At 47.4% G+C, this 16,752-nt stretch overlaps 1 protein-coding gene across 2 annotated transcripts in view; it reads right to left on the bottom strand.

Moving 5' to 3' along the window:
- Positions 1–416: 416 nt before the first annotated feature.
- The window catches only part of LOC112237233 (chondrolectin-like), a 37,953-nt gene continuing 21,617 nt past the window's right edge, over positions 417–16,752 (bottom strand). For both annotated transcript variants that reach the window (XM_042308772.1, XM_042308773.1), the window contains exon 8: positions 417–736. In XM_042308772.1, the coding sequence (XP_042164706.1) occupies positions 655–736 (82 nt within the window). In that variant the 3' untranslated portion in view covers positions 417–654. The remainder of the gene's footprint in view (positions 737–16,752) is intronic.

Below are 16,752 nucleotides of genomic sequence, written 5' to 3'. Positions count from 1 at the left end.
TGGAGGGGAGGAGGGGTAGGGTGGAGGGGAAGAGTGGAGGAGAGTAGGATGGGGTGGTGGAGAGGAGGATGGGGTGGTGGAGAGGAGGATGGGGTGGAGGGGGAGGGGTAGGGTGGAGGGGAGGAGGGGTAGGGTGGAGGGGAGGAGGATGGGGTGGAGGGGAGGAGGATGGGGTGGAGGGGAGTAGGATGGGGTGGAGGAGAGGAGGATGGGGTGGAGGGGAGTAGGATGGGGTGGAGGAGAGGAGGATGGGGTGGAGGGGAGGAGGATGGGGTGGAGGGGAGGAGGATGTGGTGGAGGGGAGGAGGATGGGGTGGAGGGGAGGAGGATGGGGTGGAGGAGAGGAGGATGGGGTGGTGGAGAGGAGGATGGGGTGGTGGAGAGGAGGATGGGGTGGTGGAGAGGAGGATGGGGTGGAGAGGAGTAGGATGGGGTGGTGGAAAGGAGGATGGGGTGGTGTTGAGTAGGATGGAGGGGAGGAGTGGTGGAGACATGAACAAACTGGACAAAAGACATGTGGAAGACGAGAGCTGGTCATTGGTTGAGGTGAATGGTTAGAGGTATTTGCAACAGGGGATAGTATCAGAGGAGAGGCTTTATCATTCTGTTGGTCCGGTTCATTCCGAGGATCTTGTTTGTGATGTCACATGCCGTTCATACTTCCATGCTGTCCGTCTTAGGGGTCTTGGATATCCAGAGTGTTGATTGGTTAACACTGGTTTTGGTCCCCGGTTTGCTTTAGTAAATTAAAAACATTTTATAAATAGGTTAAGAGAAACAATAACAGGACAAACTAAAGTAGAATAGCAGAACTACAGATGAATCCTACTGTGTGTGAGTGTGCGTGTGTGCAAGCGTAGATGTGTGTGAATGCGTAGGAATGTGCGTATGTAAAACATAATCTGTTGCTCACACAAACACTTCAGTACCAGCCTATTTAACTAGGCAAGTCAGGGTTAACTGGTCTAGGAACAGTGGGATAACTGGTCTAGGAACAGTGGGTTAACTGGTCTAGGAACAATGGGTTAACTGGTCTAGGAACAGTGGGTTAACTGGTCCAGGAACAGTGGGTTAACTGGTCTAGGAACAGTGGGTTAACTGGTCTAGGAACAATGGGTTAACTGGTCTAGGAACAGTGGGTTAACTGTTCAACCTTTCAGTTGCTAGTTCAACGAAATAGTTCAAGAATAGTTCAAGAAATCACAGACTGTATCTGTTGCCAGGGTAACACACACACACACACCACTTACACACACTCACAATAATAAGTGATTACAGCAGGCCGTGCCAGTGGTTATGCTGAATCCCTGTGTTATCCCAGTGATTACAGCAGGCCGTGCCAGTGGTTATGCTGAATCCCTGTGTTATCCCAGTGATTACAGCAGACCGTGCCAGTGGTTATGCTGAATCCCTGTGTTATCCCAGTGATTATGACTGAGTAAGCACTGTTCTTACCAAACGCTTACAGCCCAGACCCATCTATCACAACATAGGGACGGGGGGTTGGACCCAACCATTAGAGGATGAACGGGGGGGGGTTTGTCAGGGTTCAGAGATTGAGTTGATTGTCTGATTAGTTTTGAGAATGTGCCAATTCAAGTTTTTTTTAAAGAAAGATGGAGTGTAGGAAAGGAAGAGAGAGAGGACAGTGAGTGATAGGAAGAGAGAGAGAGAGGACAGTGAGTGATAGGAAGAGAGAGAGAGAGGACAGTGAGTGATAGGAAGAGAGAAAGAGAGAGAGGACAGTGAGTGATATGAAGAGAGAGAGGCCATGAGTGATAGGAAGAGAGAAAGAGAGAGAGAACAGTGAGTGATAGGAAGAGAGAGAGAGAGAGAGAGAGCGAAGACAGTGTGGGAGAGGAAGAGAAAGAGAGAGAGGACAGTGTGGGATAGGAAGAGAGACAGAAAGAGGACAGTGTGTGATAGGAAGAGAGAGAGAGGACAGTGTGTGATAGGAAGAGAGAGAGAGAGAGAGGACAGTGTGGGATAGGAAGAGAAAAAGAGAGAGAGAGGACAGTGTGTGATAGGGAGAGAGAGAGAGGACAGTGAGTGATAGGAAGAGAGAGAGAGGACAGTGAGTGATAGGAAAAGAGAGAGAGAGGACAGTGAATGATAGGAAGAGAGAGAGAGGACAGTGAGTGATAGGGAGAGAGAGAGGACAGTGAGTGATAGGAAGAGAGAGAGAGAGGACAGTGAGTGATAGGAAGAGAGAGAGAGGACAGAGAGTGATAGGGAGAGAGAGAGAGGACAGTGTGGGATAGGAAGAGAGAGAGAGAGAGGACAGTGAGTGATAGGAAGAGAGAGAGAGGCCAGTGAGTGATATGAAGAGAGAGAGAGGCCAGTGAGTGATAGGAAGAGAGAGAGAGCGAGGACAGTGAGTGATAGGAAGAGAGAGAGAGGACAGTGAGTGATAGGAAGAGAGAGAGAGAGAGAGAGAGAGAAGACCGTGTGGGATAGGAAGAGAGACAGAGAGAGGACAGTGTGTGTAGGAAGAGAAGAGAGGACAGTGTGTGATAGGAAGAGAAAAAGAGAGAGGACAGTGTGTGATAGGAAGAGAGAGAGAGAGGACAGTGAGTGATAGGAAGAGAGAAAGAGAGAGAGGACAGTGAGTGATAGGAAGAGAGAAAGAGAGAGAGGACAGTGAGTGATAGGAAGAGAGAGAGAGGGAGGGGACAGTGAGTGATAGGAAGAGAGAGAGAGAGAGGACAGTGAGTGATAGGAAGAGAGAGAGAGAGGACAGTGAGTGATAGGAAGAGAGAGAGAGAGAGGACAGTGAGTGATAGGAAGAGAGAAAGAGAGGCCAGTGAGTGATATGAAGAGAGAGAGAGGCCAGTGAGTGATAGGAAAGAGAGAGAGCGAGGACAGTGAGTGATAGGAAGAGAGAGAGAGGACAGTGAGTGATAGGAAGAGAGAAAGAGAGAGAGGACAGTGAGTGATAGGAAGAGAGAGAGAGAGAGAGAGAGAGAGAAGACCGTGTGGGATAGGAAGAGAGACAGAGAGAGGACAGTGTGTGTAGGAAGAGAAGAGAGGACAGTGTGTGATAGGAAGAGAAAAAGAGAGAGGACAGTGTGTGATAGGAAGAGAAAAGAGAGGACAGTGTGTGATAGGAAGAGAGAGAGAGAGGACAGTGAGTGATAGGAAGAGAGAAAGAGAGAGAGGACAGAGTGATAGGAAGAGAGAGAGAGGGAGGGGACAGTGAGTGATAGGAAGAGAGAGAGAGAGAGGACAGAGTGATAGGAAGAGAGAGAGAGGACAGATAGGAAGAGAGAGAGAGAGAGGACAGTGAGTGATAGGAAGAGAGAGAGAGGCCAGTGAGTGATATGAAGAGAGAGGACAGTGAGTGATAGGAAGAGAGAGAGAGAGGACAGTGAGTGATAGGAAGAGAGAGAGAGGACAGTGAGTGATAGGAAGAGAGAAAGAGAGAGAGGACAGTGAGTGATAGGAAGAGAGAGAGAGAGAGAGAGAGAGAGAAGACAGTGTGGGATAGGAAGAGAGACAGAGAGAGGACAGTGTGTGTAGGAAGAGAAGAGAGGACAGTGTGTGATAGGAAGAGAAAAAGAGAGAGGACAGTGTGTGATAGGAAGAGAAAAAGAGAGGACAGTGTGTGATAGGAAGAGAGAGAGAGAGGACAGTGAGTGATAGGAAGAGAGAAAGAGAAGAGAGAGTGATAGGAAGAGAGAGAGAGGACAGTGTGTGATAGGAAGAGAGAGAGAGAGAGGACAGTGTGTGATAGGAAGAGAGAGAGAGGGACAGTGAGTGATAGGAAGAGAAAGAGAGAGAGGACAGTGAATGATAGGAAGAGAAAAAGAGAGAGGACAGTGAGTGATAGGAAGAGAGAGAGAGAGAGACAGTGTGATAAAGAGAAAGAGAGAGAGGACAGTGTGTGATAGGAAGAGAGACAGAGAGAGGACAGTGTGATAGGAAGAGAGAGAGAGGACAGTGTGTGATAGGGAAGAGAGAAGAGAGAGAGAGGACAGTGTGGTAGGAAGAGAAAAAGATAGGAACAGACAATTAAGTGATAGGAAGAGAGAGAGAGATGACAGTGTGTGATAGGAAGAGAGAGAGAGGACAGTGAGTGATAGGAAGAGAGAAAGAGAGAAGACAGTGTGGTATAGAACAGAAAAGAGAGAGATGACAGTGTGTGATAGGAAGAGAGAGAGAGGACAGTGTGTGATAGGAAGAGAAAGAGAGAGAGGACAGTGAGTGATAGGAAGAGTGAGAGAGAGAGAGGACTATGAGTGACAGGAAGAGAGAGAGAGGACAGTGAGTCATAGGAAGAGAGAAAGACAGAGAGGACAGTGAGTGATAGGAAGAGAGAGAGAGAGAGGACAGTGAGTGATAGGAAGAGAGAGAGAGCGAGGACAGTGAGTGATAGGAAGAGAGAGAGAAGACAGTGTGTGATAGGAAGAGAGAAAGAGAGAGGACAGTGTGTGATAGGAAGAGAGAGAGGGACAGTGTGTGATAGGAAGAGAAAGAGAGAGAGGACAGTGAGTGATAGGAAGAGAGAGAGAGAGGACAGTGAGTGATAGGAAGAGAGAGAGAGAGAGAGAGAGAGAGGACAGTGAGTGATAGGAAGAGAGTAAGAGAGAGAGGACAGTGAGCGATAGGAAGAGAGCAAGAGAGAGAGGACAGTGTGTGATAGGAAGAGAGAGAGAGGATAGTGAGTGATAGGAAGAGAGAAAGAGACAGAGGACAGTGAGTGATAGGAAGAGAGAGAGATGGGACAGTGAGTGATAGAAAGAGAGAAAGAGTGAGGACATGGAGTGATAGGAAGAGAGAGAGAGAGAGAGAGAGAGAGAGAGGACAGGGAGTTATAGGAAGAGAGATAGAGGACAGTGTGTGATAGGAAGAGAGAGAGAGAGAGAGAGGACAGTGTGGGATAGGAAGAGAAAAAGAGAGAGAGAGGACAGTGTGCGATAGGAAGAGAAAGAGAGAGAGGACAGTGAGTGATCGGAAGAGAGAGAGAGGACAGTGAGTGATAGGGGGAGAGAGAGAGAGGACAGTGAGTGATAGGGAGAGAGAGAGAGGACAGTGTGGGATAGGAAAGAGAGAGAGAGAGGACAGTGAGTGATAGGAAGAGAGAGAGAGGCCAGTGAGTGATATGAAGAAAGAGAGAGGACAGTGAGTAATAGGAAGAGAGAGAGAGAGAGGACAGTGAGTGATAGGAAGAGAGAGAGAGAGAGAGAGAGAGAGAAGACCGTGTGGGATAGCAAGAGAGACATAGAGAGAGGACAGTGAGTGATAGGAAGAGAGAAAGAGAGGACAGTGTGTGTAGGAAGAGAGAGAGAGGACCGTGTGTGATAGGAAGAGAGAGAGAGAGAGAGAGGACAGTGTGTGATAGAGAGAGAGAGAGAGAGAGAGGACAGTGAGTGATAGGAAGAGAGAAAGAGAAAGAGGACAGTGAGTGATAGGAAGAGAGAAAGAGAGAGAGGACAGTGTGCGATAGGAAGAGAAAGAGAGAGAGAGGACAGTGAGTGATAGGAGGACAGTGTGGGATAGGAAGAGAAAAAGAGAGAGAGGACAGTGTGTGATAGGAAGAGAAAAAGAGAGAGGACAGTGTGTGATAGGAAGAGAGAGAGAGAGAGGACAGTGAGTGATAGGAAGAGAGAGAGAGGCCAGTGAGTGATATGAAGAGAGAGAGAGGACAGTGAGTGATAGGAAGAGAAAGAGAGAGAGGACAGTGAGTGATAGGAAGAGAGAGATAGAGAGGACAGTGTGGGATAGGAAGAGGAAAAGAGAGAGAGGACAGTGAGTGATAGGAAGAGAGAAAGAGAGAGAGGACAGTGAGTGATAGGAAGAGAGAGAGAGGGGACAGTGAGTGATAGGGAAGAGAGAGAGAGGACAGTGAGTGATAGGAAGAGAGACAGAGAGGACAGTGAGTGATAGGAAGAGAGAAAGAGAGAGAGGACAGTGAGTGATAGGAAGAGAGAGAGAGAGGGGACAGTGAGTGATAGGAAGAGAGAGAGAGAGGACAGTGAGTGATAGGAAGAGAAAGAGAGAGAGAGAGAGAGAGAGAGAGAAGACCGTGTGGGATAGGGAGAGAGAGGACAGTGTGGGATAGGAAGAGAAAAAGAGAGAGGACAGTGTGGGATAGGAAGAGAGACAACAGTGAGTGATAGGAAGAGAGAAAGAGAGAGAGGACAGTGTGCGATAGGAAAGAGAGAGAGAGAGGACAGTGAGTGATAGGAAGAGAAAGAGAGAGAGGACAGTGTGTGATAGGAAGAGAGAGAGAGGGAGGGGACAGTGAGTGATAGGAAGAGAGAAAAGAGAGAGGACAGTGAGTGATAGGAAGAGAGAGAGAGGGAGGGGACAGTGAGTGATAGGAAAGAGAGAGAGAGAGGACAGTGAGTGATAGGAAGAGAGAGACAGGACAGTGAGTGATAGGAAGAGAGGGAGAGAGAGGACAGTGAGTGATAGGAAGAGAGAGAGAGAGGACAGTGAGTGATAGGAAGAGAGAGAGAGAGAGAGAGAGAGAGGACAGTGTGGGATAGGAAGAGAAAAAGAGAGAGAGGACAGTGTGTGATAGGAAGAGAAAGAGAGAGAGGACAGTGTGTGATAGGAAAGAGAGAGAGAGAGAGAGAGAGAGAGGACAGTGTGGGATAGGAAGAGAAAGAGAGAGAGGACAGTGTGTGATAGGAAGAGAAAGAGAGAGAGGACAGTGTGTGATAGGAAGATAGAGAAAGAGAGAGAGGACAGTGAGTGATAGGAACAGAAAGAGAGAGAGATGACAGTGAGTGAAAGGAAGAGAGAGAGAGGACTGTGAGTGATAGGAAAATAGAGAAAGAGAGAGGACAGTGAGTGATAGGAAGAGTGAGAGAGAGAGGACAGTGAGTGACAGGAAGAGAGAGAGAGGACAGTGAGTGATAGGAAGAGAGAGAGAGACAGAGGACAGTGAGTGATAGGAAGAGAGAAAGAGAGAGAGGACAGTGTGTGATAGGAAGAGAAAGAGAGAGAGGACAGTGTGTGATAGGAAGAGAAAGAGAGAGGACAGTGTGTGATAGGAAGAGAGAGAGAGAGAGAGAGAGGACAGTGTGTGATAGGAAGAGAATGAGAGAGAGGACAGTGTGTGATAGGAAGATAGAGAAAGAGTGAGAGGACAGTGAGTGATAGGAAGAGAGAAAGAGAGAGATGACAGTGTGGTATAGGAACAGAAACAGAGAGAGATGACAGTGAGTGATAGGAAGAGAGAGAGAGGACAGTGAGTGATAGGAAGAGACAGGAAAAGTACAGTGAGTGAGAAAGAGAAAGAGAGAAGACAGTGTGTGATAGGAAGAGAGAGAGAGAGGACAGTGAGTGATAGGAAAATAGAGAAAGAGAGAGGACAGTGAGTGATAGGAAGAGTGAGAGAGAGAGGACTGTGAGTGACAGGAAGAGAGAGAGAGGACAGTGAGTCATAGGAAGAGAGAAAGACAGAGGACAGTGAGTGATAGGAAGAGAGAGAGGACAGTGTGTGATAGGAAGAGAGAGAGAGGGAGGGACAGTGAGTGATAGGAAGAGAGAGAGAGGGAGGGGACAGAGTGATAGGAAGAGAGAGAGAGGACAGTGAGTGATAGGAAGAGAGAGAGAGAGAGAGAGAAGACAGTGTGGGATAGGAAGAGAAAGAGAGAGAGGACAGTGTGGGATAGGAAGAGAGAGAGAGGACAGTGTGTGATAGGAAGAGAGAGAGAGAGAGAGAGAGAGGACAGTGTGTGATAGGAACAGAAAGAGAGAGAGATTACAGTGAGTGATAGGAAGAGAGAGAGAGGACTGAGTGATAGGAAAATAGAGAAAGAGAGAGGACAGTGAGTGATAGGAAGAGTGAGAGAGAGAGGACTGTGAGTAACAGGAAGAGAGAGAGAGGACAGTGAGTGATAGGAAGAGAGAGAGAGAGAGGACAGTGAGTGATAGGAAGAGAGAAAGAGAGAGAGGACAGTGAGTGATAGGAAGAGAGAAAAGAGAGAGGACAGTGTGTGATAGGAAAGAGAGAGAGGATAGTGAGTGATAGGAAGAGAGAAAGATGGGACAGTGAGTCATAGAAAGAGAGAGAGATGGGACAGTGAGTGATAGAAAGAGAGAGAGTGAGGACAGTGAGTGATAGGGAGAGAGAGAGAGAGAGAGAGTGAGGCCAGTGAGTGATAGGAAGAGAGAGAGAGGACAGTGAGTGATAGGAAGAGAGAGAGAGAGAGAGGACAGTGTGGGATAGGAAGAGAAAAAGAGAGAGAGAGGACAGTGTGCGATAGGAAGAGAAAGAGAGAGAGGACAGTGTGTGATAGGAAGATAGAGAAAGAGAGAGAGGACAGTGAGTGATAGGAAGAGAGAAAGAGAGAGAGAGGACAGTGAGTGATAGGAACAGAGAGAGAGGACAGTGAGTGATAGGAAGTGAGAGAGAGAGAGAGGACAGTGAGTGATAGGGAGAGAGAGAGAGGACAGTGTGGGATAGGAAGAGAGAGAGAGAGAGGACAGTGAGTGATATGAAGAGAGAGGACAGTGAGTGATAGGAAGAGAGAAAGAGAGAGAGGACAGTGAGTGATAGGAAGAGAGAAAGAGAGAGAGGACAGTGAGTGATAGGAAGAGAGAAAGAGAGAGAGGACATTGAGTGATAGGAAGAGAGAAAGAGAGAGAGGACAGTGAGTGATAGGAAGAGAGAGAGAGAGAGAGAGAGAGTGATATGAAGAGAGAGGACAGTGAGTGATAGGAAGAGAGAGAGAGAGAGGACAGTGAGTGATAGTTAGAGAGAAAGAGAGAAGACAGTGTGTGATAGGAAGAGAGAAAGAGAGAGGACAGTGAGTGATAGGAAGAGTGAGAGAGAGGAATGTGAGTGACAGGAAGAGAGAGAGAGGACAGTGAGTCATAGGAAGAGAGAAAGACAGAGGACAGTGAGTGATAGGAAGAGAGAGAGAGAGGACAGTGTGTGATAGGAAGAGAGAGAGAGGGGACAGTGTGTGATAGGAAGAGAGAGAGAGGGAGGGGACAGTGAGTGATAGGAAGAGAGAAAGAGAGAGGACAGTGTGTGATAGGAAGAGTGAGAGAGAGAGGACTGTGAGTGACAGGAAGAGAGAGAGAGGACAGTGAGTCATAGGAAGAGAGAAAGACAGAGAGGACAGTGAGTGATAGGAAGAGAGAGAGAGAGGACAGTGAGTGATAGGAAGAGAGAGAGAGGACAGTGAGTGATAGGAAGAGAGAGAGAGAGGACAGTGAGTGATAGGAAGAGAGAGAGAGAGGACAGTGAGTGATAGGAAGAGAGAAAGAGAGAGAGGACAGTGAGTGATAGGAAGAGAGAAAGAGAGAGAGGACAGTGAGTGATAGGGAGAGAGAGAGAGAGAGAGAAGACCGTGTGGGATAGGAAGAGAGACATAGAGAGAGGACAGTGAGTGATAGGAAGAGAGAAAGAGAGAGGACAGTGTGTGTAGGAAGAGAGAGAGAGGAATCGTGTGTGATAGGAAGAGAGAGAGAGGACAGTGAGTGATAGGAAGAGAGAGAGAGGACAGTGAGTGATAGGAAGAGAGAGAGAGAGGACAGTGAGTGATAGGGAGAGAGAGAGAGAGGACAGTGTGGGATAGGAAGAGAGAGAGAGAGAGGACAGTGAGTGATAGGAAGAGAGAGTGAGGCCAGTGAGTGATATGAAGAGAGAGAGAGGACAGTGAGTGATAGGAAGAGAGAGAGAGAGAGGACAGTGAGTGATAGGAAGAGAGAGAGAGAGGACAGTGAGTGATATGAAGAGAGAGAGAGAGGACAGTGAGTGATAGGAAGAGAGACATAGAGAGAGGACAGTGAGTGATAGGAAGAGAGAGAGGACAGTGAGTCATAGGAAGAGAGAAAACAGAGAGGACAGTGAGTGATAGGAAGAGAGAGAGAGAGGACAGTGTGTGATAGGAAGAGAGAGAGAGGGGACAGTGTGTGATAGGACGAGAGAGAGAGGGAGGGGACAGTGAGTGATAGGAAGAGAGAAAGAGAGAGGACAGTGTGTGATAGGAAGAGTGAGAGAGAGAGGACTGTGAGTGACAGGAAGAGAGAGAGAGGACAGTGAGTCATAGGAAGAGAGAAAGACAGAGAGGACAGTGAGTGATAGTGAGTGATAGGAAGAGAGAGAGAGGACAGTGAGTGATAGGAAGAGAGAGAGAGAGGACAGTGAGTGATAGGAAGAGAGAAAGAGAGAGAGGACAGTGTGTGATAGGAAGAGAGAAAGAGAGGACAGTATGTGATAGGAAGAGAGAAAGAGAGAGAGGACAGTGAGTGATAGGAAGAGAGAGAGAGAGAGAGAGAGAGAGAGAGAAGACCGTGTGGGATAGGAAGAGAGACAGAGAGAGGACAGTGAGTGATAGGAAGAGAGAGAGAGGACCGTGTGTGATAGGAAGAGAGAGAGAGGACAGTGTGGGATAGGAAGAGAGAGAGAGGACAGTGAGTGATAGGAAGAGAGAAAGAGAGAGAGGACAGTGAGTGATAGGAAGAGAGAAAGAGAGAGAGGACAGTGTGCGATAGGAAGAGAAATAGAGAGAGAGGACAGTGAGTGATAGGAAGAGAGACATAGAGAGAGGACAATGAGTGATAGGAAGAGAGAAAGAGAGAGGACAGTGTGTGTAGGAAGAGAGAGAGAGGACAGTGTGTGATAGGAAGAGAGAAAGAGAGAGAGGACAGTGTGGGATAGGAAGAGAAAGAGAGAGAGAGGACAGTGTGTGATAGGAAGAGAATGAGAGAGAGGACAGTGTGTGATAGGAAGATAGAGAAAGAGTGAGAGGACAGTGAGTGATAGGAAGAGAGAAAGAGAGAGATGACAGTGAGTGATAGGAAGAGAGAGAGAGGACAGTGAGTGATAGGAAGAGAGACAGAGAAAGAGTACAGTGAGTGATAGAGAGAAAGAGAGAAGACAGTGTGTGATAGGAAGAGAGAAAGAGAGAGGACAGTGTGTGATAGGAAGAGAGAGAGAGGACAGTGAGTCATAGGAAGAGAGAAAGACAGAGAGGACAGTGAGTGATAGGAAGAGAGAGAGAGAGGACAGTGTGTGATAGGAAGAGAGAGAGAGGGAGGGGACAGTGAGTGATAGGAAGAGAGAAAGAGAGAGGACAGTGTGTGATAGGAAGAGTGAGAGAGAGAGGACTGTGAGTGACAGGAAGAGAGAGAGAGGACAGTGAGTCATAGGAAGAGAGAAAGACAGAGAGGACAGTGAGTGATAGGAAGAGAGAGAGAGGACAGTGAGTGATAGGAAGAGAGAGAGGACAGTGAGTGATAGGAAGAGAGAGAGAGAGGACCGTGAGTGATAGGAAGAGAGAAAGAGAGAGAGGACAGTGTGTGATAGAAAGAGAGAAAGAGAGAGAGGACAGTGTGTGATAGGAAGAGAGAGAGAGGATAGTGAGAGTGATAGGAAGAGAGAAAGAGACAGAGGACAGTGAGTGATAGGAAGAGAGAGAGATGGGACAGTGAGTCATAGAAAGAGAGAGAGATGGGACAGTGAGTGATAGAAAGAGAGAGAGTGAGGACAGTGAGTGATAGGAAGAGAGAGAGAGAGAGAGAGAGAGGATAGGGAGTTATAGGAAGAGAGAGAGAGGACAGTGTGTGATAGGAAGAGAGAGAGAGAGAGGACAGTGTGGGATAGGAAGAGAAAAAGAGAGAGAGAGGACAGTGTGCGATAGGAAGAGAAAGAGAGAGAGGACAGTGTGTGATAGGAAGATAGAGAAAGAGAGAGAGGACAGTGAGTGATAGGAAGTGAGAGAGAGAGAGAGGACAGTGAGTGATAGGGAGAGAGAGAGAGGACAGTGTGGGATAGGAAGAGAGAGAGAGAGAGGACAGTGAGTGATAGGAAGAGAGAGAGAGGACAGTGAGTGATAGGAAGAGAGAGAGAGGACAGTGAGTGATAGGAAGAGAGAAAGAGAGAGAGGACAGTGAGTGATAGGAAGAGAGAAAGAGAGAGAGGACAGTGAGTGATAGGAAGAGAGAAAGAGAGAGAGGACAGTGAGTGATATGAAGAAGAGAGAGAGAGAGTGATATGAAAGAGAGAGAGGACAGTGAGTGATAGGAAGAGAGAGAGAGAGGACAGTGAGTGATAGTTAGAGAGAAAGAGAGAAGACAGTGTGTGATAGGAAGAGAGAAAGAGAGAGGACAGTGAGTGATAGGAAGAGTGAGAGAGGACAGTGAGTCATAGGAAGAGAGAAAACAGAGAGGACAGTGAGTGATAGGAAGAGAGAGAGAGAGGACAGTGTGTGATAGGAAGAGAGAGAGAGGGGACAGTGTGTGATAGGACGAGAGAGAGAGGGAGGGGACAGTGAGTGATAGGAAGAGAGAAAGAGAGAGGACAGTGTGTGATAGGAAGAGTGAGAGAGAGGACTGTGAGTGACAGGAAGAGAGAGAGAGGACAGTGAGTCATAGGAAGAGAGAAAGACAGAGAGGACAGTGAGTGATAGGAAGAGAGAGAGAGAGGACAGTGAGTGATAGGAAGAGAGAGAGAGAGAGGACAGTCAGTGATAGGAAGAGAGAAAGAGAGAGGACAGTGTGTGTAGGAAGAGAGAGAGAGGACCGTGTGTGATAGGAAGAGAGAGAGAGGACAGTGAGTGATAGGAAGAGAGAGAGAGGACAGTGAGTGATAGGAAGAGAGAGAGAGAGAGGACAGTGAGTGATAGGGAGAGAGAGAGAGGACAGTGTGGGATAGGAAGAGAGAGAGAGAGAGGACAGTGAGTGATAGGAAGAGAGAGTGAGGCCAGTGAGTGATATGAAGAGAGAGAGAGGACAGTGAGTGATAGGAAGAGAGACATAGAGAGAGGACAATGAGTGATAGGAAGAGAGAAAGAGAGAGGACAGTGTGTGTAGGAAGAGAGAGAGAGGACAGTGTGTGATAGGAAGAGAGAGAGAGAGAGAGAGAGAGAGAGAGGACAGTGTGGGATAGGAAGAGAAAAAGAGAGAGAGGACAGTGTGTGATAGGAAGAGAGAAAGAGAAAGAGGACAGTGAGTGATAGGAAGAGAGAAAGAGAGAGAGGACAGTGTGCGATAGGAAGAGAAATAGAGAGAGAGGACAGTGAGTGATAGGAGAGAGAGGACAATGTGGGATAGGAAGAGAAAAAGCGAGAGAGGACAGTGTGTGATAGGAAGAGAATGAGAGAGAGGACAGTGTGTGATAGGAAGATAGAGAAAAGAGAGAGGACAGTGTGTGATAGGAAGATAGAGAAAGAGTGAGAGGACAGTGAGTGATAGGAAGAGAGAAAGAGAGAGAGGACAGTGTGGTATAGGAACAGAAAGAGAGAGAGATGACAGTGAGTGATAGGAAGAGAGAGAGAGGACAGTGAGTGATAGGAAGAGAGACAGAGAAAGAGTACAGTGAGTGATAGTTAGAGAGAAAGAGAGAAGACAGTGTGTGATAGGAAGAGAGAAAGAGAGAGGACAGTGTGTGATAGGAAGAGAAAGAGAGAGAGGACAGTGTGTGATAGGAAAAGAGAGAAAGAGAGAGGACAGTGAGTGATAGGAAGAGTGAGAGAGAGAGGACTATGAGTGACAGGAAGAGAGAGAGAGGACAGTGAGTCATAGGAAGAGAGAGAGAGAGAGGACAGTGAGTGATAGGAAGAGAGAGAGAGAGGACAGTGAGTGATAGGAGGAGAGAGAGAGGACAGTGAGTGATAGGAAGAGAGAGAGAGAGAGGACAGTGAGTGATAGGAAGAGAGAAAGAGAGAGAGGACAGTGTTTGATAGGAAGAGAGAGAGGATAGTGAGTGATAGGAAAGAGAGAGAGAGAGGACAGTGAGTGATAGGAAGAGAGAAAGAGAGAGAGGACAGTGTTTGATAGGAAGAGAGACAGAGAGGACAGTGAGTGATAGGGAGAGAGAGAGAGAGGACAGTGAGTGATAGGAAGAGAGAGAGAGGACAGTGAGTGATAGGAAGAGAGAGAGAGAGAGGATAGTGAGTGATAGGAAGAGAGAGAGAGAGAGGACAGTGAGTGATAGGAAGAGAGAAAGAGAGAGAGGACAGTGTGATAGGAAGAGAGAGAGAGGATAGTGAGTGATAGGAAGAGAGAAAGAGACAGAGGACAGTGAGTGATAGGAAGAGAGAGAGATGGGACAGTGAGTGATAGAAAGAGAGAAAGAGAGAGGACAGTGTGTGATAGGAAGAGAGAGAGAGGACAGTGTGGGATAGGAAGAGAAAGAGAGAGAGGACAGTGTGTGATAGGAAGAGAGAAAGAGAGAGATGACAGTGAGTGATAGGAAGAGAGAGAGAGAGAGAAGACCGTGTGGGATAGGAAGAGAGACATAGAGAGAGGACAGTGAGTTATAGGAAGAGAGAAAGAGAGAGGACAGTGTGTGATAGGAAGAGAGAGAGAGAGAGAGGACAGTGTGGGATAGGAAGAGAAAAAGAGAGAGAGGACAGTGTGTGATAGAAGAGAGAGAGGACAGTGAGTGATAGAAAGAGAAAGAGGACAGTGAGTGATAGGAAGAGAGAGAGAGAGAGGACAGTGTGCGATAGGAAGAGAGAGAGAGGACAGTGTGTGATAGGAAGAGAGAGAGAGAGAGAGAGGACAGTGTGTGATAGGAAGAGAAAAAGAGAGAGAGGACAGTGTGTGATAGGAAGAGAAAGAGAGAGAGGACAGTGTGTGATAGGAAGATAGAGAAAGAGAGAGAGGACAGTGAGTGATAGGAAGAGAGAGAGAGAGAGGACAGTGAGTGATAGGAAGAGAGAGAGAGAGGGGACAGTGAGTGATAGGAAGAGAGAGAGAGAGAGGACAGTGAGTGATGGGAAGAGAGAGAGAGAGGACAGTGAGTGATAGGAAGAGAGAGAGAGAGGACAGTGAGTGATAGGAAGAGAGACAGAGAGAGAGGGCAGTGAGTGATAGGAAGAGAGAGAGAGAGAGAGAGAAGACAGTGTGGGATAGGAAGAGAAAGAGAGAAAGGACAGTGTGGGATAGGAAGAGAGAGAGAGAGAGAGAGAGAAGACCGTGTGGGATAGAAAGAGAGACATAGAGAGAGGACAGTGAGTGATAGGAAGAGAGAAAGAGAGAGGACAGTGTGTGTAGGAAGAGAGAGAGAGGACAGTGTGTGATAGGAAGAGAGAGAGAGAGAGAGGACAGTGTGGGATAGGAAGAGAAAAAGAGAGAGGACAGTGTGGGATAGGAAGAGAAAAAGAGAGAGGACAGTGTGTGATAGGAAGAGAGAGAGGACAGTGAGTGATAGGAAGAGAGAAAGAGAGAGAGGACAGTGAGTGATAGGAAGAGAGAAAGAGAGAGAGGACAGTGTGGGATAGGAAGAGAAAAAGAGAGAGAGGACAGTGAGTGATAGGAAGAGAAAAAGAGAGAGGACAGTGTGTGATAGGAAGAGAGAGAGAGAGAGAGGACAGTGTGGGATAGGAAGAGAAAAAGAGAGAGAGGACAGTGAGTGATAGGAAGAGAGAAAGAGAGAGAGGACAGTGTGCGATAGGAAGAGAGAGAGAGAGAGGACAGTGAGTGATAGGAAAGAGAGAGAGAGAGAGGACAGTGAGTGATAGGAAGAGAGAGAGAGAGAGGACAGTGAGTGATAGGAAGAAAGAAAGATAGAGAGGACAGTGTGTGATAGGAAGAGAAAGAGAGAGAGGACAGTGTGTGATAGAAGAGAGAGAGGGGACAGTGTGTGATAGGAAGAGAGAGAGAGGGGACAGTGTGTGATAGGAAGAGAGAAAGAGAGAGAGGACAGTGAGTGATAGGAAGAGAGAGAGGACAGTGAGTGATAGGAAGAGAGAGAGAGAGGACAGTGAGTGATAGGAAGAGAGAAAGAGAGAGAGGACAGTGTGTGATAGGAAGAGAAAGAGAGAGAGGACAGTGTGTGATAGGAAGAGAGAGAGAGAGGACAGTGTGTGATAGGAAGAGAAAGAGAGAGAGGACAGTGAGTGATAGGAAGAGAGAAAGAGAGAGAGGACAGTGAGTGATAGGAAGAGAAAGAGAGAGAGGACAGTGTGTGATAGGAAGAGAGAAAGAGAGAGAGGACAGTGTGTGATAGGAAGAGAGAAATTGAGGACAGTGTGTGATAGGAAGAGAAAGAGAGAGGACAGTGTGTGATAGGAAGAGAGAAAGAGAGAGAGGACAGTGAGTGATAGGAAGAGAGAGAGAGAGAGAGAGAGGCCAGTGAGTGATAGGAAGAAAGAAAGATAGAGAGGACAGTGTGTGATAGGAAGAGAAAAAGAGAGAGGACAGTGTGTGAAAGGAAGATAGAGAGGGGACAGTGTGTGATAGGAAGAGAGAGAGAGAGGACAGTGTGTGATAGGAAGAGAGAAAGAAAGAGAGGACAGTGTGTGATAGGAAGAGAGAGAGAGAGAGGACAGTGTGTGATAGGAAGAGAGAGAGGACAGTGTGTGATAGGAAGAGAGAAAGAGAGAGAGGACAGTGTGTGATAGGAAGAGAGAAATTGAGGACAGTGTGTGATAGGATGAGAAAGAGAGAGGACAGTGTGTGATAGGAAGAGAGAGAGAGAGATGTGTGTGGCCATCGCAAGTTTATCGATGGCGGCCATCGCAAGTTTATCCCATACTGTAGCAAAGCAGGAAGTAAAACATCTGCCAAAATATGTGCTGTGATTGTTTATTCAACTCAACTGACATGATACAAATAAAACATTCCATTGCATGAGCCACATCAGTTATTACATCATTTGATCAATGAACATTCTACGTTACCATGGAAATGTTTGCATTACCATACCAGGCAGCCATTGCGAGTGTACCCATGGGTTTACCAGTCAAAATTCCCAGGGTTAGTGGTTCCAAGCCCGTTCTATTCATTCTATTTCTGTGTGTGCCGCTGCTGCATTATGGGGGGTGTTACCTAGACAACCAA

This window comes from Oncorhynchus tshawytscha, linkage group LG29 (genome assembly GCF_018296145.1).
Source record: "Oncorhynchus tshawytscha isolate Ot180627B linkage group LG29, Otsh_v2.0, whole genome shotgun sequence".
Taxonomy (NCBI): domain Eukaryota; kingdom Metazoa; phylum Chordata; class Actinopteri; order Salmoniformes; family Salmonidae; genus Oncorhynchus; species Oncorhynchus tshawytscha.
Note: the sequence above shows the minus strand (reverse complement) of the source record. Positions and strands in the feature narration are given on the sequence as shown.